Here is a 25,508-nt window from a genome sequence, read left to right as displayed (position 1 = left end):
GGGGTGGTTCTGGCCTGTGGGGGCTTCTTTTCTGTCAGTTTTTCATTAGTACAGAGTTGGACTCACAGCTAGCACTATAGTGGGCTGTTAGAGGTTGTAAATCGCACGGGAGATTGTCCTTCTCTTGTGCAGCTGCTGGTGGGTCGGACTCTCACAGTGATTCTCTATTGGCTATGCCACCATGGTCCCATTTTGTTATGTGCCATTGAGTCAGAATTGACTTAGCTGACCCTCCAGCCGGTTTTCAGAGGTCATAAATAGCACAAAAGGAGACTGCTTATCTTTCTCTTGGGGAGCAGCTGGTGGATTTGAACTGCCTGCATTTAGGTTGGCAGCACAACTCCTTACCACTGGGCTTTTTTGGTTGTAATATTATATACAATATTGCAGTGTGTCATTTGCTGATGCCATCATTCTCTCAGATCTTCTCAGCTCCCAAAGACAAAAAAAGTACTGGGTTTCTAAAGAATAATAATAATAAAATAAAATAAAATTTAAAAATAGAGGGGGAAAGAGAAATGACTTTTATCAGGATCAGTTTGCAATGGAGCAGTCAGAACAGTTCCCTGTAAAGGCAGGGACCACTTCTATTTGCTTTGGAAGCTGTTGTGAAGATGAAATGGGTAAATGGATGTAAATCCCTAGAACAATCCATGGCACCCAGTCAAGAGTTCAATATGAGTTAGTCACTGGACTTTCACTTAGTCACTGAAGCCAAAAGAATCATTTTATGATAGAGGAGCTATCTTGCTAGAGTTCTCCCAATCTTTTAGCTAAATTTCAACACCAAGTTCTTAAATTCTACATTTTTCGAGTCTTGGAATACTCTATAGAGAATTTCTGCCAAGAGCTGTAACTTCAGAACGAAGAGCAGGGATTGAAAGATTTCAGATGAAGTTCCCCTGCTTAGAAATTGAAATGGGAATGTAATAGCCCAGATGAAAGGATGGGCTGAAATAAACCCGCCTGACACAACCACCGTTGGAAATTTTTTAAGAATCCAGTCAGGATAAACAAAGTGGAACATCATTTTGACACAACTTGAAACCTTGCAAAACTTCTACTTAGGCTAGATCTTGAATTCTTGGCCTCTCTGAAGTTCAGCAGGATACAGTGGCAAGATTTATTTTCTATCTGACTTGGCTACTTTATATTGCAAACTCTCTAGAGGGAGTCTTACTTTTCTGTGTTTGTTGAGTGAATGCTGAATGTGACAAACTGCTGGTTGGTGAGGAAGGTACAAGGAAGAATATTCTTGCTGGGTGTCATTGGAGAGATTTGGACTAACACTGACCCCACGTGAGAGGCAAACATCCCCAGAGCCTTTTCAAGGCAGAGCTCTGGTGACATAGTCCACAGAAAAGTTACACTGTTAACCCAAAGGCCACACCACTCTGATGGCTCAAACTCACCAGCAGCTCGAAGGGAGAAAGGTGGGCAATTTCCTCCCATGCAACATACAGCCTCAGATACACAATGAAGGGTCAGCTGAGTTGGTTCTGACTCAACCACAATGGGTGATAAGAGAATCTTTGTAGAAGCAGACTGCCAGGTTTTTCTCTCCATCTTTCTCATGTAAAGGTTACAGCTTAGGAAATCTCATGGAGTGGTTCTACTCTACCACTTGTGCTGGCTGTCATTTGTTGATGGCACCCAGCAATAAGTAGCACCATGTAAGCCAGAGGGCTTGGGTGTCAGTAGTGAGAATGTGGACAAAGGGTGCTGGGCTGCCTCATTTGAACAAGGACAGAAGGGCTGTGGGATAGGAATCACAGTTGGAGGGAAGCTACTGTGAGAACAGGGACCAGGCTCAGCCCAAGCCTGCCACCCAAGTGGCTCTGAGGACAAGTGGAAGTGTAACCCTCATGTGATTAAGGTACAAGAGAGAATTCGCTTCTGTGTTCTATTTAGGAAGACCGACTGGAAGTTTGAAATCAGAGGCAGCTCTAGAAGTGGTTTTAATGCCTTTGCAGTGTGACTCTCATTATTCCCAAATCCACTGCTGTCCAATTCCTCCTCACAGCTGGTTTCCAACGCCGTAAACCTTAACAAGAGCACTTTCATCTTACTCTCGCAGGGTGACTAGCAGATTTCAACTGCCAAGCTTTTACCTAGCAGCCCGGTACCTCGCCTATTACATCAGGGATCCTTTCATGCCCACTGACTTCTGCCAAATCTGTTTTAACTCACAGCGACCTCCTCCCAGAGACACAGCAGACTGGATCAAGTAAGCCACCCGGGGATAGTTAATGCTAGGCAGCGCTGAGAATCTACATAGAGCTACCGTTCAGGGACCATGTGCCACCGCTTCATAGGCACTCTCTGAAGCACAACACAACCTAGCGAGAGAGGTTTCCCCCACTGTACAGATGAGAAGACCGAGGATCAGACAAGTTAAACCACCTAAGGACTTCTAGGCTCCTACAGGGCAAATCTAGGTCTGTTTGGCTTTTGCTGCTGTGGCAAAGCCAACCTCCCTCTGCATTTGTACCATGTCTGTAGAGCTCAGTAAGCTGTACAGTATGAATTACATTTCTAAAATCCTCACAAATGGAGTAGTAAGATACATATTACTATGGGATCATCATGATAAAGGGAACAATGACTTAAGCTGTCAAGGATTTTCTTTTACTGGGATCCACAATCAATGTCCATGGAAGCAATAGTCAAGGAATAAAAAGCTCTTTGGCAAATCTTCCACTTGAGCGCTGGACAACTGTTACTTACAGCTCATCACCTGAACTGGCGTTTCTAACGTCTGCTTCTTTTGAGTGTCCAGTCTCCAAGCGACCCCAGGAAAGGGGCTGCTGTTGGAATTGCTCTGAAATGAAAACCTTCTGAAAAAACACAGCAATACTGGTAAGTCTGCAAAACAGCCCAATTTCCCCATGCTGTTCTGTCATCTGTACTACAGGTGAGGGAATTAACAGAGCTCAGATTGGCGTTTCCCCTTCACCAGGCTAATAAGTATCCACACTGTTCTGTAGTGGGGCGGGTGTCCAAAGGCTAGTCCAGTAATTGAAGTTTGAGCATTGATTATTCTTTTTATAGTTACGGTCTATGCAAAATCTCCCTTCTAGAAAGCTCTAGTGATGTCAAATAAATTAACTGTTAGTGGAGTTAACAGGAATAGATTTAGAACTCAAAAGGGAAAAGGAGTTTTCTGAGATCTGGAGAGAGTTGAAAGCTCTGCTTCATTGGTTGGAGAAGAGACTCAAGTGAGTATTTGTCATAAGCGCTCAGTCCAGGACCTGGCTGCAGTTCTCTAACATGCCAGTGACACTGACATGGTTTTACAAATAAATCACTAAATGTGGATGAACTGAAGAGATGAAAGGTAAAGCTATGTTTAATAAAGAAGTAATGCAGGGTCTAATAAAGAAGTAATGCAGGGTCTAATAAAGAAGTAATGCAGGGTCTAATAGAGTTGATGTGGAAATAGTGTTTAAATGAGTAAACAACCAATTGCCATGGAATCCATTCTGACTTACAGTGACCCTGTACGACAGACAATTGTTCCACAGGGTTCTAAGACTGTAACTCTTTACACTAGCAGAGGTGTGGCTGCTGCAGTCTGCTGGCAGCTCCTATAAATGAAGATATATTAGTCATTTGAGTATGTGTGGATATTCTTAAGGGCCTAAGGAAATTTGAAGACAATAATACAACATGAAGTTTAAGTAGCAGCTTAAACATTTTTAATGTGTTGATTTAAGATGTCTCAAGGAACCCTCATGGTCCAACAGTTAAGCACTTGTCTGCTAATGGAAAGTTTGGAAGTTCGAAACATTGCAGCTCTTAAGAGAGAAAGACCCAGCAATTTGTTCCTGTAAAGAGGACAGCCTAAGAGCAGTTCTCCTCTGTCACATGGGGTCACTGTGCTTGGAACCAACTAGACGGCAACACACAATGAATTCTGACATAAAGTGACAAATCAACTTCAACTCTTTGCTTACATTTCCAAATTTCAAATGAGCTAAGTGTGACTTAATGGGGAATCGGAATCAATTTGATGGTAATGGTATTTGGTGGTTTCTAACCCCTATCTGATCACACAGTGGATCACACATTGGACTGCTAACTGAAAGGCTGGGGGTTCAAACCCGCCAGTTACACCAGGAAAATGATGAGCAGTGCGTTGTGCTGTGTGGGGCTGTTAAGTGAAGCGTCGAGGTCAGGTCACAGAAGCACAGTTCTTACACACATATGCAGACAAATAATGCTGTGATTACAGAAAGGATGACTTTATTCCATCTGGATGATTGTCACACCATCATTGCAACACATATGAAGAAACCTGAAATAATTTAAACTGAAGGCACAGGACAAATCAAAACATCTGTCAATGAGTAACATGAGAAAACCAAATATCTTAGTAATAACAATAAATTATGAGTAAGCTTCCCTTACCAAATATACTGACTGAAGGGACAATGATGGTCTGTAATAAAACACGTAGCTTCAGCTGACTCCAGGGTGATTTCCATGATGGTAGTATTAATAAAAACAATTTCTTCTTTCAAAATGCTCATTAGGCCCTGGGGTTCTGTGGAAGTGTTTGTACAGATAAAGCTGCTGTTGGGATGCTCATTCCCCAAGAAACAACACATTCTTACAAAAAGTTTTAAAAAACAGTAAAGTAGGTTATAAAATTCTATTTTGGGGAGTGCAGGAAAAACACTTGTTCCATGTCAATTACAACACCAAAGCACATCAGTATCAAACTGCTTCAAAAATCAGTCTTTGCCTGACAGTAATATACTGTATGGGACATCCCACTATTTCCTGCCTGAGGCTGAGCCTACACCACCGTGAGGTGCTTAACAAGTCGGGAGCAATTCTGCTGTCAAGTCTTCTTCCAAAGGGATCTGTTTTTTAAAGACAATCATACTACAACTAACTGAGATATTCGGTGACATGCTACAGACACAAAGCTAAGTTTGCAAGGAAAGTGGTCATGCGTCCCACTTTAATGTTACTGTAATGTTCTGAAATACATTCTCTGAGAATCAATACCAGTTAGGACAGAGGCCACTTGTAAATTAGCTCAGATGCTGAACTAGCTTCATCAATGAAACTTTTTTCAAGTATACATAAGATAGATACGGTAACACTATTTTCCTCTAACTTTGTAGTCTCCCCAAGGGCAGCCAAGCTGAATCAAGGAGAGACTTAACAGGTTGGTCAGTGTTGCAGAAGACATTTTTTAAAAAGATGAGAAATAGTGTATTGACTGAGAGCTGACTTAAAGATATTAACACATAAAACCTATTTCAGATAAAAAAACAAACAAAAAAAACCCCTTTTCAGTCCCTTACTTAAAATCATTATATTCATAAGAAAAGAAATAATAAGAGAAAAAAGTTTCTCAGAGACTCAAAATTCTATCAGAACAAAATTAAGTCTCTTTTTCCTATTTGGCTGTGATACGTGAATTTAATAGCAGTATGGTTTTATTTTTATCACCTAGTTTAATTGAAAAAAATCACACAAATATTTCCAGCCAAGATAGCTGATAAGTATAATACAAATTCTAGTAATGATTTTTCTTTTAAGCAAAAAATGTGTCAAAATTTTCCTATGTAACAAAACATTCCTTTGGAAATTAGTCTTTGATACTACAGGCCTGTTTGAGGAAAATGTTGCTTTTACCATTTGCCATCATTAAACCTATAATTATCTTTCACATTAATTTTTATCACTGAATAGATAGATACATGTTTTATTCTCTATTATTCTAATAATGGTATATTATTTTTTCCATAGTTTCTTTTGGGTGCAAATCTACATCACCTATGAGTATTAAATAAGAAACAAAGTAAACCAGGAAAAAAATCATTTTATAAAATATAGGATGGATTTTTGAAATGTTGGCACCGAAGAAAAAAAGGAAATGGTTACCACCCGAATCTAAAATGCAGCCATTCACACTGTTGGCTTATTGCCTGCACTAATGCCAGCCTGTATGATTATTAAGACAAAGAACCCCCAGCAATCCTTTCCCGGGTGAGCTCTGTCACAGTTTGGATGAGCTTCACCCACTTCTACAAGGACCTCTGGTGTTGCTGTGTGTTACATGTTGGGCTGCCAACCACCAAGCTGGCGGGTCAAACCTAGCCAGTCGCTCCATGGGAGAAAGAAGAGGCCATCTGCTCCTTCTAAGATTTACAGCTTCAGAAACCCAATGGAATGTCACCATGAGTTGGAGCTGGCCCAATGATAGTGGGTTTGGTTTGATTTTCATGCATTTCTCCAGGTAGCATCTGATAACCGAGAGCCTGAATTCTGAAAATGCAAACATACTGGAGTTTGTGGAAGACTGCATCCAGGCTCAGAGAAAGCAGTTAATGTGAGGAAAACCATTTACACAGGAAGGACAGTTGTAGTGGTTTTGGGCCCTGTGGATACCAGCTGTGTCAGCAACTCCCACCAACCAGAACACAATGGAACCAAAGGGTTTTCTTTCATGAATCTTAGAAAGGAAGATGCTCGACTCAAAACCAATTCCCGAAGTCTATACGAGGCTTCCAGGCCAACAGATAACTGTTAGTGTGACTTTGTTCCTCTGCTCTTTCAGCATGGGTACCAGTGCTGAGTGGCTCATGCCCACTGTCGACAGGCCATTCACGGCTACAATCATGTCTCCACACCTGAAAGAAAGACAAGCACAAACAGATGAGCATGCTGTGACTATTTTTAAGATAAGAATTCATCATCCCACTTGAAATTTGTTTGGCATGGGAGGAAAACATCATTTAGCAATGAAGCGTCAATGATTAGTGTGTATTACGTTGGAGACCACCACCTCTGTGTCACTGTCCTCCTGTGGTGGCTGGATGTTGGAATCCAGGGGGTCACTCAAATTGAGCAGGTTTCACCAGAGCTTCCAGACTAAGGCAGGCCAAAAAGAAAGAGGTGGCCTTCTCTTTAAAAAACCAGCCCATGAAAATGTTCTGGATCATAGGACATGGTCCAGCTCATTGCTTTGGACATGCCATCAGATCAGTGGCTGGACGTGAACACTGTATTTGGTGGGGTAGAGGGCGAGGGAAACCCTAAGGTGAGATGTGGCGGTGAGGAGCCGTTAAGTTAGCTTTTACTCACAGCAGCAACATGTATCGGAGGACAAAATTCTGCACCATCCTCACAACTGTTGCTATGCTTGAGTCCGTTGATACAGTTGCCATGTCAATTCACCCTGGACTGACAGTAACAATGGGCTTCAGTGTGGTGGAGATGGCACAGGACAGGGCAAGGTTCTGATCTGTGGCTCATAAGGTCACTGTGAATCACAGTCATTAAGATAGCACCTAACCAACAATAACTACTTCACCAAGCACAATGTCCTCGTCCTGGCTGATAAGGCATCCAGAGAACAAGTGAAACTGATTGGTACAACAGCCACAATGATGCAAATAAGCCAGGTGCCATGAGGATCACAGATGGCTGGGCAACGCTTCCTGCTGCTGTACACTAGGCCATAAGGTGGAGCTGACCACCTAGGAGAAGCATTGAGAGCAAACGTGAAGCCCTATTTATTGGCCCTCCTTTGCCAATCCAGTGCTAGACCCTCCTATAACTAACTCGTGGTGAATGCCAAGGGCAAACAGGTGAGATTTCATGTAATTGATGCTGTAGTTTAAGAAAAACGTAATTGGAAGAGTAAATCTGCCGACTTTTAAAAAAATCCCATAAAATGCATGTTGAAAGGTTAGCCAGCATTCTGTTGTCTATTTCTGTGTTCATTTTCACAGTTCATAAATCCTAAAGCTGAAGTAAATGGAGAAATCATATTTTCATTCTTTTAAGTATGTGATACTATCCTCCAAGCAAAGCATCAGATGGGTGAACAATCTGCAGGCCTGTACCATTCAAGTGCCTGCAAGATTTCCAGTCTTTAATTCAGTCACCTTAGTGAATATGCTCTGTTATTGCCAGCGACTTCAATTTCTTTTTGGAAGCAGATGGGATGCAAATTATAAAGTAATTAAATGAGGTGCTACCTTGTTTAGTATTCAAGTTATAAAGATGGTTAATTCATTCTCCCCTCCTAAGGTTGATTTCCATCCCCCCGTCCCCTTTTTCCCCATTTTATCAATATAAGCTGATATGGAACTTGCTGGTCTTAATTAGTCATGTAAGATATTTAGATGTCACTTTTTTTTCCTGCCAAGGCTGCATACTCTCCACCTATATAGCATTTCATCTAGTATACCAGCACTTTTATCTTAAGAGCTGGTTTGTCTATCAGGAGCAAAGCTTTGGCAATGAGTGAACATCTCTGATGTACGACAATCTTCTTAATAAATATACACACACACATATAACGTACATGCATACATACAGTATTAGATCTCCAGCCTTGGAGACCTAATGGAGGGTCATGAGGTGGAACTGACTGTGTCAGTGGGTTTGGGGTACAGATAGGGGTAAAAAGATATATACGTGCACTCACACACACACACACACACACTAAACAGAGCCCTAGTAGTGACAGTTAATAGCAAGTGACTTAGTGGCTAACACGTTTGGCTCTTAACCAAAAGGATGGCAGCCTGAGCTGCTCTACATGAGAATGTTGTGGCAGTCTGCTTCCCCAAAGATTATAGATTTGGAAGGGGTTCTGGTGGTGTAGTGTGTATCAAATTGTGCTGCTAATCAAAAGGCCACGGACTTGGAAACCCTGTGGAGCAGATCTGTTTGGTCATATGGGGTCACTATGTGAGAAGGCAAGTGGGTTGGTAATCACATAGGTAACACACTGCTTGCCATTTCAGTTGTCATTACATGGTAACATCTTGACACGAATGCGCTTCTCTCTCCTCCCAGAGCCTGAGCCTTGAAAAGCAAGCAGGCTGCACACTGACCAAGCTGTGTTCTGTTTGGTGGGGGCAACCAGTAGATGGGGACAAAAGCAGGTACAGGTCAAGTGCAGGGTCTAGAGTTAGTCCTGGGTTTGAACTTGGCTCAATTGCTCTCAGCCATCTGATCTTGGGCAAGTTTTTTACCTCTGTAAGCCTTGGTTATCTCATTTGTAAAAGTAATAATAGCACTTACCTCCACAGGCGTGGTAAGATTAAATAACACAACAGATGCATAGCATTTAACAACACTGTGCCCGGCATGCTGTCAGCGAGTACACAAGCATTCATCAGACACTTTGAGTCTTTGGTGCATGATATCAGTCAGTGTTAGTACTGTTAGGAACATAACAATTATGATAAAACCCCTCTGTCTTGCCTAAGCTTGCCTAACAGCCAGTGTCAATGGTGTCAAGTGCCGTAGACAGGAGTAAGGTAGCAGCATCATCGGATGAGTGACTGCCTAAGTCAGGTTAGAATGCCTGGAAAAACTGCTGTGGGCAAGCCGTCCAGCCACACTGTTCCCAATCAAATGACTCAGCATTTGATCATTGTTATTACATTAACAAATTGTAGCTGTGAGTGATAATATGGTGCAAGTGCTGTATCACTCTAAGTCAGGGGTCAGCAGATTTTTCTTGCAAGTAGTGAGGAAGTAACTATCTCATGATGATTCCACTCTGCTGGTGCAGTGCGGAAGCACTCACTGCCAATTACATAAATGAATGAGTGTGCATGTGTTCTAATAAAACTTTATTTACAAAAACAGGCAGCAGTGCTAACTCTGGTCCTAGCTCGTGCTCATCTCAATAAACATTTACCACATTGTTCATTATACCAAGACTCACTTCAGTCTTCCGTCATAGTAAGCAGGTGTTCCCAGGACAATCGTCTTAATGAAGAAAGGCTGATTGGTGTGATTCTCCTCATATCCACCAACAATACTAAAACCCCAGCTTCCCAGGTGGCTTCTTCGTAAGACTATATCATGGCAGCTATGAAGGGCACTGAAAATGAGCACACATATGAGAGAAAAATCAATGTGGAGGTTTCCCAGCCTGCTCAGCTTTGCTATAGCTCCACACCATGTTAACTCATGTGAAGGAACAGGGGGCGACCTCAGTTCTTTTGGAATATTGTTCTGACAGCCCATCTTTTAGCACAGAGGCAGTCTGAAATGTCCAACTTCTCAAATTCTTTTCTTAAGTGAATATATACACAAACTGAAAGGGAAGGAGAGGTGGAGGGAGGGAGAGAGAACATGAGTGAGCAGGTAACAAGCTAGAATGGATTTCACTCAAACTGGACCTTAGACATGGCTGTTACTTTATTTCCTTATTTGCTCACTACGCTGTCACAAGATCTTCAATTCTCATGTTCATTTGTATCTACAAAAATGCTAACCAAAAGGTCAGTGGCTCAAAGCCACTATTCCTTAGAAGAACAATGTCACAGACTTCCGCTATCACGATTCCAGCCTGGGGAACCTTGTGGTGCAGTTAGTTCTACTCTGTCCTTTAGGATCACTGGGGAGCTCTGGTGGCCTTGTGGTAACAAGCTGTGCAGCAATCCTGAAGGCATGTGGTTCAAAGCCACCATACACTCCGTGGGAGAAGGATGTCCACGGGAGGTTCCAGTATGAGTTGGGTTTGACTCGACATAAGCTTGAATGGGACTGAAAACTATAAAAGTAGTTACAAAGTAGTGTGAACAAATTCTACTATGGCTGATCTCAGCACTCAGATAAAGACATGTGTGGCAGACACTGCAGGTTCACATTTCCCTAAGCGCGGACAACTCTGCTGAAGGCACAGGAGACCCACACCTTTCACCCACAGGAGGGGTTCTGAATGGTTCTCTCCTCCTTCACTTTAAAACACATCACTGTAAGGCTGATTCTAATTACCAAATCAGGGAACTCAGGGAAGAAGAAAAAAAAAACCAAAAAAACTTAAAAAAAAAAAATTCCTTCTTTATCACAGACAGTCAGATGCTGTGATTAAAAAGCCACCGTTTAAAAAAAAAAAAAGCCACCGTTAGTTTGGAAGACACTGTCCAGGGAGGAGGGGTAAAAATTTACTCACATTTCCACAAATATTGATTTGGAAACAGGCAGTGAGCAACTGGGTTAAAAAAATCCCCAAACAACAAAGGGGTAAAGGGAAAGGAGCCAAATAAAATAGGCAAACAAATACTAAAACCTCTTTGTAGAAATGTATTTTTTAGGTAAAATTTTATATAGAGGTATTTAAAGTAAGGTTTTCTGTCCCTAATCTAGCAGAAAAGATTTTCAACTACAGCTGGTCCCATGGGATAAAGTACAACGTGCTAGAACTTGGAACCAGGTCGGGCTTCTTGGCTCAATGACAAGAAAGCTCTGACAGCCTCTGGCTGGGCCAAGGTCCTGAGCACTGGCACAGTATTTGAGGGCTATCACTGTTTTCAAGGAGCTCTGGTGGTGTACTGGATGAAGAGTTAGGGTGCTGACAGGTCAGAAGTTCAAACCCATCAGTCACTGCATGGGAGAACAGTGGTGTGTATGAGGATAATTCTGTGTGCAAATGTGTTAAAAGAAAGGGTGGGGGAGGAAAGGCAGCTAAATTAAACAAGAAAACAAACACTAAAACCTGGAGTTTAAAACTGCAAGAAAGGGGTTTTAGAAAGGCTTCTGTGAGGAGGCAGGAGCCATGCCACGGCCTGGTTTTTCTGGTGACAAGGAGATGTGACATATAAGCACTCATCAGAATCACACCTGGGAAATGTGAGGCTTCTGAATAAGAGCCTGATCATGGCCATCATCTTAGTGGAGGCGAGAGGGTGGCTTTACCAGCGTGTTAACAAATCTTACTTTTTTCAGTTCAGTTCCCATCATTAAATTTATCATTAAAAATGTACCAAAGACAGCCACTTCCCTCTGGACCTGACTGGACCTATCACTTGTATAGAATCAAGGCCCCTGCCATAACCCCTCACTGATCAAATGGACACAGGACCCCAGGGATACGCTGTACCTTGGAAGCCCGAGCCACATGACCCAGGACGGGGACCAGCTGGCGTCGTACTCGTTCTCACTGAAGGTGCTGGGCTGCTCCCCAGGGGTCTGTGCGGGCTCCTCAACGACCTGGACCTCCAGGGCTTTGAGAACAACTGCTGGGGAGGCGGCGCTGGCCTTCAGCATTGCAACAGCCTCGCTGTGACTCAAGTTGGTCAAGTCAATGCCATTGATATTCAGCAACACATCACCTAGTCAAAGGGAGAAAGAAGCAGGAAGAATGAGTGGGGCCACTAGGGGAATGGTCCTTGGCAAACACTCATCTGTGAACCAACCAGGAGAGTTCAGTTCTGATAACAGCTGTTAAAAACCAAAAGGGTATTATTTTTTATTTCTTTGCAATTGTCATAATGCAGAGGAAAATGCTAACTCATGGGAAACATTCCAAAACCATCCAGAAATTTGACATAATCTCATGGTGTTGTTAGGGCTGCTGTCAGGCTGGTTCCCACTCGTTACTCTATGACCAGAACGACACCCTGCCAACTCTGGGGCCACCCTCTCAGTCACTGCAGTATTGAGCCCACTGTGCAGCCATGTGCCAATCCATTTCATCGAGGGGCTTTCTCCTTTTTTCGCTGACATTCTACTATGCCAAGTGTGAGTCTTCCTCCGAGAACTGGTTCCTCCTGAAAACGTGCCCAATGTACGTGAGACGGAATCTCATCATTCTAAAAAATATTCAGGCTGCACTTCTTCCAAGACAAATTTGTTCCTTCTTCTGGTTGTTACTGTGTATTGTTGAGTTGGACTGACCCACAGCTGCTCCTCCAGGAGGTTTTCAGAAGCAGTTAACTGCACAGGAGATTGATCATCCTCCTCCGCAGAGCATCTGGTAGATGGGAACTGCATGCCTTCAGGATTACAGAGCAGCTTCTTGCCAATTGACTACCAGTCTTCCCTCGGTAGTCCATGCTATATTCAATATTCTTTACCTCCACCATTACAATTCAAAGGTATCAATTCTTCGGTTTTCCTTATTCTTTTTCAGCCTTCCCATACAAACGAAATGAATGACAACACTACAGTCCTCAAAGTGGTACCTGTGCACTTTGGCTCTGTAGAGAATATCCCCCTGTATAGGGAAATGTAGGATGTGATGGGCAGTGACAAGGTGGGTGAAACAAGTGTGTTCTGGTCCCTGGGCTTGTCCTTCCTCCATGAGCCTCAGTGATTTCAACAGTTATTTACAATTCAAACATTACCTGGTCCTGTGCTCATAAGTGAACTGTGAATGTATTCTATTTTATGTTGATCTAGTTTCATACAAAAACCATCCTTATGTATGTCACTCAGTGTGAACAGATCAAAATTTATGCAGAAGAAATCCGCGGAGACACACGAAGAAATGAAACCTGTGATGTGAATGTCTTCCCTTCCAGGAGACAAGCAAAGTTTTCCAAGTAATATGATAACCAAAAAAGTGAGGATTATAGAAAAGGTTAGGGCAGGAAGGATTAGGTCTTCCAGAAGAGCAAACTTTATGTAAAGAAAGCCTACAAAAAATGTCTCCCTTCCAACATGGCATTTATCTTTCAGATTATTAAAGTAAAACATTCTCATTGCTAAACACTTGAAAACATGACAAAGTAATGAACCAGCCACTGCTTGGAAGACACTTCTGACTCTCCGTGACCCTCTGTCAGGTTTCCAAAATTGCAGATCTTTACAGGAGGAGAATGCCCATCTATCTCCCTCAGAGTAGCTGGCAGATTCGAACTGTTGAGCTATTGCTTAGCAGTCCAACATGTTAGATATGATGCCACCAGGAATCCTCAATAAATTATGTAGAAAGATATAAAAATAACCCCAAATTTCACGATAGGCTTGGATCAGGTGCACCTTGGTCTTAAAACTGACATCATTGTTCCTTAATATCTCAGAGAGGTCCTTGACAGCAGATTTTTTCCAATGTAACATGCCTTCTGATTTCCTGACTGCTGGTGCCAAGGCTGTTGGTGGTGGGGCTTTCTGGGAAGCCACACCTAAAACTTTTAGCCCTTTAATACATTTTGAGTTAATTTTTTATACAGTGTGAGGTACAGGTCTTTTTTACTAGATGTTTGGACAGGTAACTTTTAAGATTCACTTTTCCCTTTGAATTCTGGAAAAAACAAAACCATGGAGATTATCATTTTACCATGATAATATTAAGTACTTTACTATCAGCTCTTAAGTATTTGCACAGTTGTACAACTGTCAGCCCAAGCAACTGTGGAACATTTTTATCACTCTCCATAAAAATCATGTAGCCATTAGGAGTCACACTGCTTGTATAATCACACTGCGGAATAATAGGATAGCTTTTGTTGTGGAATGTGAAATTGTGAATGAGTTTAGTCCTAAATTATTACATTTTTATTATCCTTTTCTTCTGCTCTAACTCCTTTTCCAACCACTCTCACCTAAGACACAATAACAAACCCGTGTATGAAGATTTACAACACTGAAGTATAAATCATACCATCTGAACACAAGTGCTGCTGGCAATCCAAGATCTTCTGAGTGAGGTCTTAGGTGGACTTTTACATTCTTGGTATGACAACACAGAAATAATTTTTCATTTTTATTAATGAACTTCATAAGTAATGTTTTTATTTTAGTGAGATTCATGTCTAAAACAAGCTGAGTGCTTGACCTGCCTTAATGCTGGAAGTATATGTCTTTTAGAGGGCTTTTTCTAACAGAAAAAGAATTCAGCAGACTGGGTAACCATTACTCAATTCCAGAAATATCATCAAGTTTCAATAATTCTCCTTTTTCACGAAGCATTTTTGTAATCTTAAAGTTATTAGAGAAGAAATATCTTAACTATTTTTAAAAGACCAAGTTTAATCGCAAACCTTGTAGATATTTTTATTTTTGAAGATGTAAGTTTACTTCAAGAGACAATGCTCAAGAGCCTGTCTTACCGCGCTTGATTCGGCCATCTCGTGCAAGACAGCCATGCGGGGGCACGCTGGTCACAAAGATGGGCAGCTCACCACTCTTACTGCCTCGGCCCCCAGCTACCGTCATTCCAAGGGACTCATGGGGCTCCTTCTTTACAGTAATGTGTTTTTCTTGGCATGTAACACACTGGGTAAGATCCTAAGATATTAAAAGAAAAAAAATGATTGGCTAGTGAGTAATATAAAGTCATAGTAAAGGCAGCTTACACCAATCACATCTATTATTTACCAAGTCATATTTTTCGTCCTTTACTAAAGAAACTGAAGTAACACATAGCTCTTCACAGGTACAAACAGCATAATGTGAACACTGGATTTCAACGTCAAATTTTAGACCACTGTATTTTCGTAACTATCTACTTAATATATGGGAAAAAGCTCAGGCCTGTAACAATGTGGATGCTAATATAAAATAAACACCTCATTTGTGTAACTCTTCTTGGTTCCAATTGATTCTACAATAAACTCTATAAAAGTCAATAAGATATTTGTTACATGTGGTAATTATATTCCATGTTGTATACAAAGTTCCTATGAACAGTGAATACCAAATCAGTAAAGATCAACTTTAGCTGGGAAACAGTACAGCAAGCAACTCATATTAATATGTCTGCAAAATAGCTCAGGGACTGGTTTTAGGGTTACAAAGAGATTTTAGTGAGCAGGCATTTGTGCAATGATGGAATTAGTGATTAACAAGAATTGATTACAATAATGGCATGGAAAGGCTGTTTTCTTCTGAGGGGTGGCTGGTGGATCTGAGCTGCCAATCTTTCAGTCAGTAGCCTAACATAACAAATCACCAGGGCTCCTTAATAAGAAGTTAGATTAACAAGAAAGTTCATTCCATGGGATTGTTCTAACCAACCAGGCTGGCAGAAGGAGACTTTAAAAAAAGAATTTAAAAAAGTTTAATATTACTATTTAAACATGTCACACAAAATACTTGAAAAGAATTAGCAGAATTACGAGGGAAAACACACAAACAAACCCAAAGCAAACATACATAAAATAAGGAGAGTTTTCTACATGAATGCTGGAATAATTAAGTACAGCTTTATAAACTCTTAAAATAAAATGCTGCCATAAACACTCATACCTCAAATTATGGTGGAATTCAATGAGTTAAAAAAGATTCAATAGATCAACTTCTGCCCTAATATTATAATTCTTTTGAAATATGTAATTTTAAAGCAAAGACAAAGCTGTATGAAACAACTATGATTCAAAACAGTTATCATTATGATGACAAAATTATAGGCTTTCTCTATACACTTAGGTTTTTGTTAAAAAATGTGAACAAAGTCCATGGTTATAATTTCTTTTAAATATTAACTAAACCAAAGACTGGTGACAGAATTGTACTTAAGCTCAGAAAACGAGATAAACCTGAAAGACCAAAAATACTGTGCACTTAAAGCTCTACTTTCTTAGGGGACCAGTGAAAGATTCCAAAGGTAATTATTCTCTAATTCACCTACATTAAAAAGTCATTTAAGCACACAGGAAATGTCGATTTAGAAAAAAAAAATTACATTATCTCACTTGTGTAACATATTCCAAGAATACCTCTCATCAATTTATTTCTTTCTTAAGAGTTCTGAATATTTTAAAATAGTTTTAAATATACTTTATGGCCTAATGGCAAGAAGCTGTGCTGCAATCCCAAAGGTACACGGTTCGAGGCCACAGCTGCTCCATGGGAGAAGGATGGGCAATATCCCTCCCAAGTGATTAACTGTCTCTGAAAACCCACTGGAGGGCCAGCTCTGTATCAGTTCCAACTCTACGGTAAACAACAATGACAACAACATCTTTTAGAGTAATTTTATGTTTAGGAGAAAATGCATAGATTATCCAGAGTTCTATTCCTAAAAGTCATACACTCCTGTGGTACTTTGGTTACAAATGATGCAGACACTGATGTCCACAGCAGGCAAATACTATGCACCCACTAATACACTAGCATGCAGAAGACTTGCACTACTATGGGATTTTCTCCTGTTTTTGCTCTGAGGAGTTTGCATCTCTCTGGTGTTACTAGTTCACCTTTTAAGAATGTCTAGATATTTAGATGAAAATGAACCACAGTGTTTAGTTTTAGGTCAAAAGGTCACTTAGGGCCTTAATCCTGGGGGCAAAGCTGGTCACTTTTATGATTTGAGTTTCACTATACATTTTTCTCCACTCTCTCTAGAAATCTGGAAACCTCTACTGTGATCCTTTCTGAGGTGGTAGCCAGACACCATCAAGTTTTCTGGTCTCAGAGTAGTGGAGGTTGACGTTTGGTCTATTAGCCTTTGGACTATTTCTTTGTGCTTTTGATTTTCTTTACTCTTCTTTTTCTAGACAAGTAGAGATCAGAAGTTGCCCTTTATAGATGGCTATCCACAAGCTTCTACATCCCTGGTCACTACTCACCAAAGTAGGATGTATGTAGATCATTCTCTTGTGGCCTGTTTATTCCAGGTGACCGCAAGTCTCCTGAAGCCATGAGTTGAGGGTCCAGGACTAACAACACAATCTCTATGGGTGTGTGGCCATGATTAAAGCTGTCTACATGGTTTTTAAGCAGATGGATATATTTCTGTTTTTACTTAAGGAGTATGGCAGGAAGAGTCAATTTTAGCTTATTTTCAAGTAACTGGTAAACATCCTCTTTTCTCAATTCTGTCTGCTTCATGTTGTGTGTATTGTAACATGCTGAGTTCAAACTAAAGATCAAAGGAAGCAAATTATTAAGAATGTCATAAAATAGTACTTTTTAATTTTTATTTCTAGAATGGGAGATGAGAAGACATTGACATTGTCTACCCACATAAATGACCTTATAAAACGAGTTAGATACTGATTCTGAAGAAGCAGAAACAAGGCTCACATTGGGAACCAAATGCTTGAAGGCTAGATTTCCGTTTCCATGAAGATTTACAGCCTTGGCTGCCCCAAGGCGCAGTTCTACTTTGTGCTGTAGGGTTGAAATGAGTAGGAATCAACTCAATAGCAGCAGAATTGGATTTGGTTCTATACGCTATAATATTTAAAAGAAATAAGCTATACCCCTAACAAAATTTATAAACTAAGTTTAATAATCCCACATCTAATCCTGTCATTGTGGGCAAACTTCCCAACTACTAAGCACAGACTTGCCGACCAAAGCTTCATTATGCTTTCCAATTGAATACTACGTATTTCAATCAGCTACTCAAGATAAATTCCACTTGCAAGTAGAATGACTGTAAGATTTTCTGGGAAGGCAATACACTTCTCATCAATCATTTGAAGAGGAAGCCTCCCCATCAAGACATGACCTGCACTGGCTGGGCTCAGTCACACAATTATCACATCTTACAAAACAGGTGCAATGTATCCAGCCGATTACCAGCCATGATGTAAGTCTTAGCAACTTACACCAATGATCTCTTGAAGACAAAAGGGCTGACTCACCTTATGTGAGCTGGGTCTAACAGGATACAGCTGTTGAGAGTGCTGCTGGCTGCTGATGCTCGGAGTCCCCGCCTCTCGATCCCGGGTTGTGTTAAAAGGCTGTGGCTTTCCTGGCCTGGCAACTGTCAAGTTCACTCTCTCCCCACTCGCCTGGAGAATACAAATACACATATAAAACAATCAGTCATTTGCAATGTAGATCTTTTAAAAAATTACAAGCAGAGTGATTTCAAATACACTTCTCAGTCACAGTAGACAGGTCTGTCCCGGCTGGTGCCTATGAGCACCTAGTGGTCGCGTCTGTGTGAGAAGCTGCAACGCTAACCCAGAGGTGGAGCCTCCTCGGCACGCTGAATAATCCACCAACAGCTCTATGGGAGAAAGATGGGCAAGGTCTCTGGTGCAATTTACAGTCTTGGAAACCCAGTGGAGGGTCAGCTACAAGTTAGTTCAGACTCAACAGCAAAGAGGTGTTTTGGGGTTTAAAAAAGAAAATATTTTTTAGAGGATCAGCCTATCATGGATATGCATCTTCAGAAAAGATCTCTCTATACAATGGTACTAGTGAGGATTGTAAAAACCTTAGGCAATTATGTCTGATTTTCAAATGAAATATCAGATACTGTTGAGTTTTTTTGTTCCTTGCCAACAAACCCAAATACTTATATATATTAATGAAAGGGAGGTGGTATGATTCTTAAGGTGACATTAACTGTAAAGAGGTTGGCTGCTAACAAGGATGTGGCCAGTTCAAACCCACCCAGTCACACAGGGGGACAAAGAACCAGCAACCTGCTTTCATGATGATTATAATCAAGAAACCCCCTGGGACAGTTCTACTCTGAGTGGAACTATTTTGAACCAACAGTATCCACCAGCTGCCACCTGGGGAGAAGTCTACCTGGATGATCTGGGCGGCGAGCTCCGGCGTCCCATGCTTTAGGTCGTGCCCGTTGATGGCAAGCACTCTGTCGTTGCTGCTGAGCCGTCCATCCTGGGCAGCCAGGCCCCCTTCCAGCAGGTCGAGGATAAAGACCCCGGGCTCGTCCGTCCTTCGCACTAATTTAATGCCCAGCTGCTCACTGGAGTCCCGCTTCAGGAGAATCACGTGGAAGAGCTCCTCCCGGGGGGAGCTACTGTCTGAGTGGCCAGAGGCGCGGGTGCCAAAGCGTCGCTCCCGAAGCACCGTGAGGTGCAGTGCGCTGCAGGGCTGGGACAGCACAGCTCTGGCGTAGTTATGTGACACGTTACTGATATCAAAGCTGTTGACCTACGAACCAAATGAAGCCGGCATATGACAACTTTGTATTTTCCCCAACTCTGAGAGACATCTCCACACCATTCCTAAACAAGACAAACACTGCCAAAGTGCTGCTAAATGATTCCTCTCAAAGAAAATGGTTCTAAAGACATTTTACAATATAGCCTTGCTAACATAAACTTACAATTAACTGGTACCAAACAGAGAATAGTGGCTGAGGTGGTAGACGATAAATGACAGTTCTGAGTTGGAGTCCTTGGTTGTACTACTTCCTAAGTGTCTCATGTGGGAATTTCTTAATTTGTAAGATATGTTTACTACTACATGCCTTTTCAAGTAAACAGCATATAACAGACAATTCTAAATCTTACTTTACGAAAAGTGAAATGTTCTAGGTGACTTTAAAGAAAATGGGATAATCATAATTTCGGTCAGTTTCTTTAACACATAAGTGTAATACACAAATACTACATTAAGCAAAATCAAATATTCATATAAGGCTTATCCATGAAACCTTCCGTGTAAGCTTGAATAGGCATTAGAACCAATCTATGCGTATATTTAGTTCTTTGTTGTTGTAGTATTGTTAACTGCCTTCGAGTCGAGCATGACTCATAGTGGCCCTTATGAACAAAAGGCTGGATGTGCCTTTACAACTACTGACATTTATCAAAGTTCACTGAGTTTCTGGAGGCATGTTGTTTAGAAAGTGGATGTCACTAATGCCTTAGAAACTGTATTATCGTTAAGAGAACTCATTGTCATTATGCTGGAACTGACTCATAGCTAACCTCCAGTGAGTTTTCAGAGGCTGTAAACTGCACATAAGGATACTGCCCATCTTTCTCCTGAGGAGGAGCTGGCAGATTCAAACTGCCTGCCTTTGGATTGGCAGCTCAATTCTTTACCTACTAGGCCATCATTGCTCCCATGCTGTTGTTTATGTGCTGTCCAGTACAACTCATTGAAACCCTATATAAACAGATGGGAACCTTACCCTACCCTGCACCATTTCTTGATCTCTGACATGTGTGAGCTCACTGTTATGGTCAGAGTCAATCTACCTCCTAGTTACAATAAAAGACTGGTTATCATGATTCAAGTTCCTCTCCTAATCTTTGTCGTTTTTTATTTAAACCTCTTATTTAGAGTCAATAGGACCTGGAGGAGGACCTGTGTATTTAAGGTCGGGACCTAAGTCTCCAGTTTGGAGGCAGGTGGGTGAAGTAGTTGGATCCTGAAAGGTAGGCTCTCTTGTTTTGTTTGACGGTTGGGTGTGGACTGTTTGGTTGTTTGTTTGTTATTTAAGCTTCTTCTTTAAAGTGAACAGGACCTGGTGGAGGGCCTTTGTATTTAAAAGTCAATTGTTATCCTGTTTTGGAGGAACATTCTCCTAAGTGGTACAGCACTGTCAATTTGTTGCACAGAGGCAACCCTGGGTTGCTATAATGCTGAACCCTGTTCCAACTAGTGTGTCAAATGCCATAATGGTTATCCAATGTTTGGTAGAACTCCCAGATTAAGATAGGTTTGGAAACAGGAGTGGCATCCACTTCCTAAACAACAAGCCTCTGGAAACTATGAACTTGGAGAAACAATGATAGTTATAGAACAGGGTTCAGGTCTTTTGTTCATAGGGTTGCTATGAGTCAGGCTGGATTTGATGGCAATTGACAGCAACAACTGAGAAGAAAGCAAGGAGAAACGAGTGTCCCCTGAACATCTGTTTTGGACAGGTTTTGGGTTAGGTGTTTGTATAATCACTGTCTTTTTATTAAGTCCAAGCTAAGCAAGGTCTCTTCCATCTTGGGATGGAAGTTTCAAATCCTATCAACTATAATTTTGTTGATTTTGCCTGCTGAAAGCTTTGAAAAATTCTGTTCCAAATTCACAGATGTCCCACACAAATCTGTTGTTCTCTCAAGTTTGTGATATTCTTATATTTTGCTAACTATACAAGTCTGTGATAGAAATGTTGACTGACCAGCTCTCATTGCTGACTGTTGTGATAAAAAATTCTATGGGAGAAACCTGATCAAAAGGAGTAAAAATGCTGAAAAGAATTTTACGTTCTCATAGAATCCAGACTTCAAGGTACAGTACCACAGAGGCTGGCTGGCTGGCTGAGCCACCAAAACTATTTCGATGGAGTACTCTAAACTTAAAGCTTTCTTTAAATACAGACACTGAAGACTTCTTTAAATGCAACAATTTATCTTGAACAATTTGCTCTTTTAAAAAAACTATCAAATTGACAATACCAACTCAAAAGGTTACACAGAAGCTTGAGGACAGTGAATTTATGTTAATGGGGATGATCAATTTGGAAGTGGGGGGTGAGAGAGGCACCATAAATGGAAGAATATGATCAGTGTTGTGAAATTCTACATGAAGAAACTGTTCAATTGATGCATTTTGCTGTGTGTAATCTTATCAACAAAAAAAAATTGTTGACTGATAATAGAGTCAAGAGGAAGACTTTAAACAACATTTGGAAAACCAGGCTGATTATTCAACTATAAAGTTACCTATCTGACTTTATATTTTCTCACTTCGCATGTGGGCATAAGTGACACCACTGAGCACTGGCTGATACCCAGCCATCATTTCCAGGTAGATGCAAGGGCATAACCTTACATCTTTGTGAAGCAGGTGGGGAATAGCCTACAAGTGGAAAACAATTTTTCTTCCATAAAGGCATGGTTGCTAGTGAAATGTGACTAAAGTAGGAACTAAATAAAATACTATTACTAAATCTTTTAGAAACAGCACTACATATGCAGGCTATTCTGTGTGACCCTGTGTCAAGCAAGTCTAACAGTGCCATTTTTCCAACAGCATGTGCTCACTTCACGTCTCTGTTTCGTTCTAGTAATTCCTGCAACATTTCAAACATTCTCATAATGCTACTACACACAAAATAGCAGTTTAGTGTACGTAAGTTTTTATGGGAAAACATAACTGTCATTGAGATAACAAAACACTTACCTACTCTATTTATTACTATATTACCTTTATAGTAGTAGTTAGAAATGGAACCTGCTTTATCTCCACAGTATGTTGCATAAAAATTTAGTTAGTGTTATTAAACAACTCCTTAAAACAGAAGCATTAAAAAGCCTAAAGATGAAATATACTAATAAAAACCCCTTGAACAGAACACAAAAATAACTGCACTCTTGACCTTCACAACCATTGTTCCAAGAAGTCTGGGGATGTTCACGGCACACAGCTGTAAGATCCACCCTGAGTAGACTAAGGTCAGAAGCCAGGGACTGAGGACCATGAGGTCTGGGGGTTTCTTCAAAGATGGCCCAGTGCATGCAGCTAGAGTAGAGCATGGGCGTCTTGGAATGGCAGTCGGGACACAGTGAATCTGTAGCTATCGTAGGATGGAAACATGATTTTCTTTTACCGGATCAGTGATGCTTCCACAGTTTCCCATTTCTTCTTGTTGTGTGCTGTCGAGGGGGTTCTATCACATAGCTACCCATGTACAACCAAAAGCAAAGAACCCGCCTGATCTTACACTATATTCATGCTTCCCGCTGTGCTGCAGCTTGTTGTTGTAGCTGCTGTGTCAATCCACTTGATTCAGAGTCTTCTTCCTACTAACTCTCCCTTTATCAAGCACCACACCCTTCTGCAGAGACTCGCCCTCCTGATAACATGCCCAAAGCATGCAACGCGATGTCTCTCCATCCTTGCCTCTAAGAAGCATTCTGGCTGCACTTTGTCCAAGACAGATGTAATTGTTCTTTTGGCAGTCCACGAAATTCAATATTTTTCAGTAACACCACACTTCAAGTATTTTGTAAAAAATGAGACATTTTTTGAGTACAGTCTGTCTCAGCCATGCTAAGGGTGAGTAAAGGACAGGCCTGCGCTGGAGGTTCTGGGGTAATAATATGCTCTGAGGGGCAGCATAGAAGTGAAGATGGGAAGTAAATCTAAAAATACCTTCTGGAGATTTCAAGATCTAAAAATCCTAGATGCTCTAAGTTTGTCTTAGTAAAAGAGACTGCTCGTCTTTTAAGATTTAGCAAGCATTCCTTGAGTACTAACCACAGGCATAGCTGTGTAAGAAACCATATCGTGATCCTTACCATTACAGTGGATACAATCACCCTGAAAGAAAGACAAAATATTTAATAAGTTGTTGTGACTAATTGCACATCTCAAAAGATGCCAGGGAGCTCTGGTGGCTCAGTGGGAAGGAGCTGAGCTCCCAATTCAAAGGCAGGCGGTCTGAACGCACCAGCTACTCAAGGGAGAAAGATGGGAAATCTCTTCATAGGTAATTTACACCCACTGAAAAATCCACTGGAGGGTCAGTTATGAGTTGGTTCCAACTCGATGGCTCATCACAACAACACAGGGTGTCACTCTGAGGACTAAGGTGCACCTTTTGATCGTCTCACAGGCACGGGAAAGTGAGACAATGAATAAGAAAGATCAAAGAGCTAATGTTTTTGAAACAAACACCAAATAATCTATAGGCTGTCAGAAGAATAAGCAAATTTGTATTGGAAGACATGTAGACAGAAGGCTCCTTGGAATCAGAATGGCAAGACTTCAGGGCTTGCTATCAGGAGAGACCAGTCCCTGAAGAAGGACATTCATCTTTGATCGAGTAGCTACAACAATGGGTGCAAACATAGCAATGATTCCTTCCGATGTACTATGTAGAGCTGCTATGAGTTACAAACAACTTAAACTCAACAAAAAAAACGGCACTATGTGTCAAATGATAGAGAGGACAGCAATAAATGTTATCTGTAATTAAGGTAGGAGGAGATTACTAAAGGCTAGATTAGCTAAATGAAGCTTTGTGTTTGATGGAGCATAAAACACAGACAAGGTAGAACTATGCGAATAAAAGAACAAGAGGACACTCAGGAATGGCTCGACGAGACTGTAAATCCCACAAGGGCAGGGACTATTCTTGATTTTACAAGTAGCAACTAGTACAGTGTCAAAAATTGTAAATATTGGTATGTATCTGTTGCATGCATAGATTAATAAATGGGATGAATAAACTGATATGCCTGAAACAAAAGATGAAAAAGACAGGTTATGAAAGAGCTCATGGAAGACTCTATTACACTGAGCCTCTGGTCAAATCTTTGCACGGAAAGTGATGTCACAGATGAATTAATTTGTAGTGATCACATCAGGTCTGAGAGAGGGGAGCTGGAGGCACACGTTTCATGGGGTAGTCTACAAAATTAGAGATGAAGTAGCAAAGGCCTGGTGCTAGGAGAGGAAATGAAAGGAAGGGGTGGGTATCAGGAAAACCTTCTCCTAGAAAACCTAGGTACTTGAGTTTCTAGAAGACTTTTTGTAGTTGCTAAAATAATCTTTCTCTCTTCTTTTAGCTCTTACTTTAGCTTAAACTATCATGCAGACCTGGAGGATTCAAATTGGTCAGGCCAGTATTCACACATACACCAATGCCTTAATAATAGAATCTACACCATCCCCATCTTCAATATGCTCTCTGATCTTGTCTAAAGCTAGTGTTTTGTTTACGGATTTTCACATTCTGTTGGATCATCTTTTTTTATTTATTTTTATTTTATTTTATTAATTTTAATGAACATTTACAGAGATTTTGGATTTTCATTCATTCATTGTCAAGCTAGTTTTTTTATCAGGAAGATCACCACAAAAGTGCAGAAGATAACAGTAGCATAAAAAGGTTAAAAAAATGGAGAGTTAGAATGTTTGTTAAAGAAAGAATAAAATTACAATGAATGTTTGCATTAGGGAGTCATTAAGAGATGATTAAATGGCTTCTAATCATCATTTTAAGTACTACGGTATTAAGTTTAAGTAACTATGCTGCAAGAGCCTATGGTGATGAAAGAAGAAGTTCAGGCTGCTTTGAAGGACATGGCCAAAAATAAGGCTCCAGGAATAGATGGTATACCAATTGA

General features: G+C 40.9%; 1 protein-coding gene across 1 annotated transcript in view; it reads right to left on the bottom strand.

Moving 5' to 3' along the window:
* Positions 1–6,514: 6,514 nt before the first annotated feature.
* Positions 6,515–25,508, bottom strand: part of LNX2 (ligand of numb-protein X 2) — a 35,550-nt gene continuing 16,556 nt past the window's right edge. Inside the window, exons 4-9 of the mRNA XM_006894077.1 lie at positions 19,210–19,578; positions 18,309–18,458; positions 14,826–15,003; positions 11,873–12,104; positions 9,710–9,868; positions 6,515–6,650 (exon numbers count right to left, since the gene is read on the bottom strand). Of these exons, the coding sequence (XP_006894139.1) occupies positions 6,515–6,650; positions 9,710–9,868; positions 11,873–12,104; positions 14,826–15,003; positions 18,309–18,458; positions 19,210–19,578 (1,224 nt within the window). The remainder of the gene's footprint in view (positions 6,651–9,709; positions 9,869–11,872; positions 12,105–14,825; positions 15,004–18,308; positions 18,459–19,209; positions 19,579–25,508) is intronic.

Source organism: Elephantulus edwardii, unplaced genomic scaffold (genome assembly GCF_000299155.1).
Source record: "Elephantulus edwardii isolate Elephantulus edwardi_28Jun2011 unplaced genomic scaffold, EleEdw1.0 scaffold00134, whole genome shotgun sequence".
NCBI classification, from domain to species: domain Eukaryota; kingdom Metazoa; phylum Chordata; class Mammalia; order Macroscelidea; family Macroscelididae; genus Elephantulus; species Elephantulus edwardii.
The sequence above is the reverse complement of the archived record's forward strand: the minus strand, read 5'-3'. Positions and strand labels throughout refer to the sequence as shown.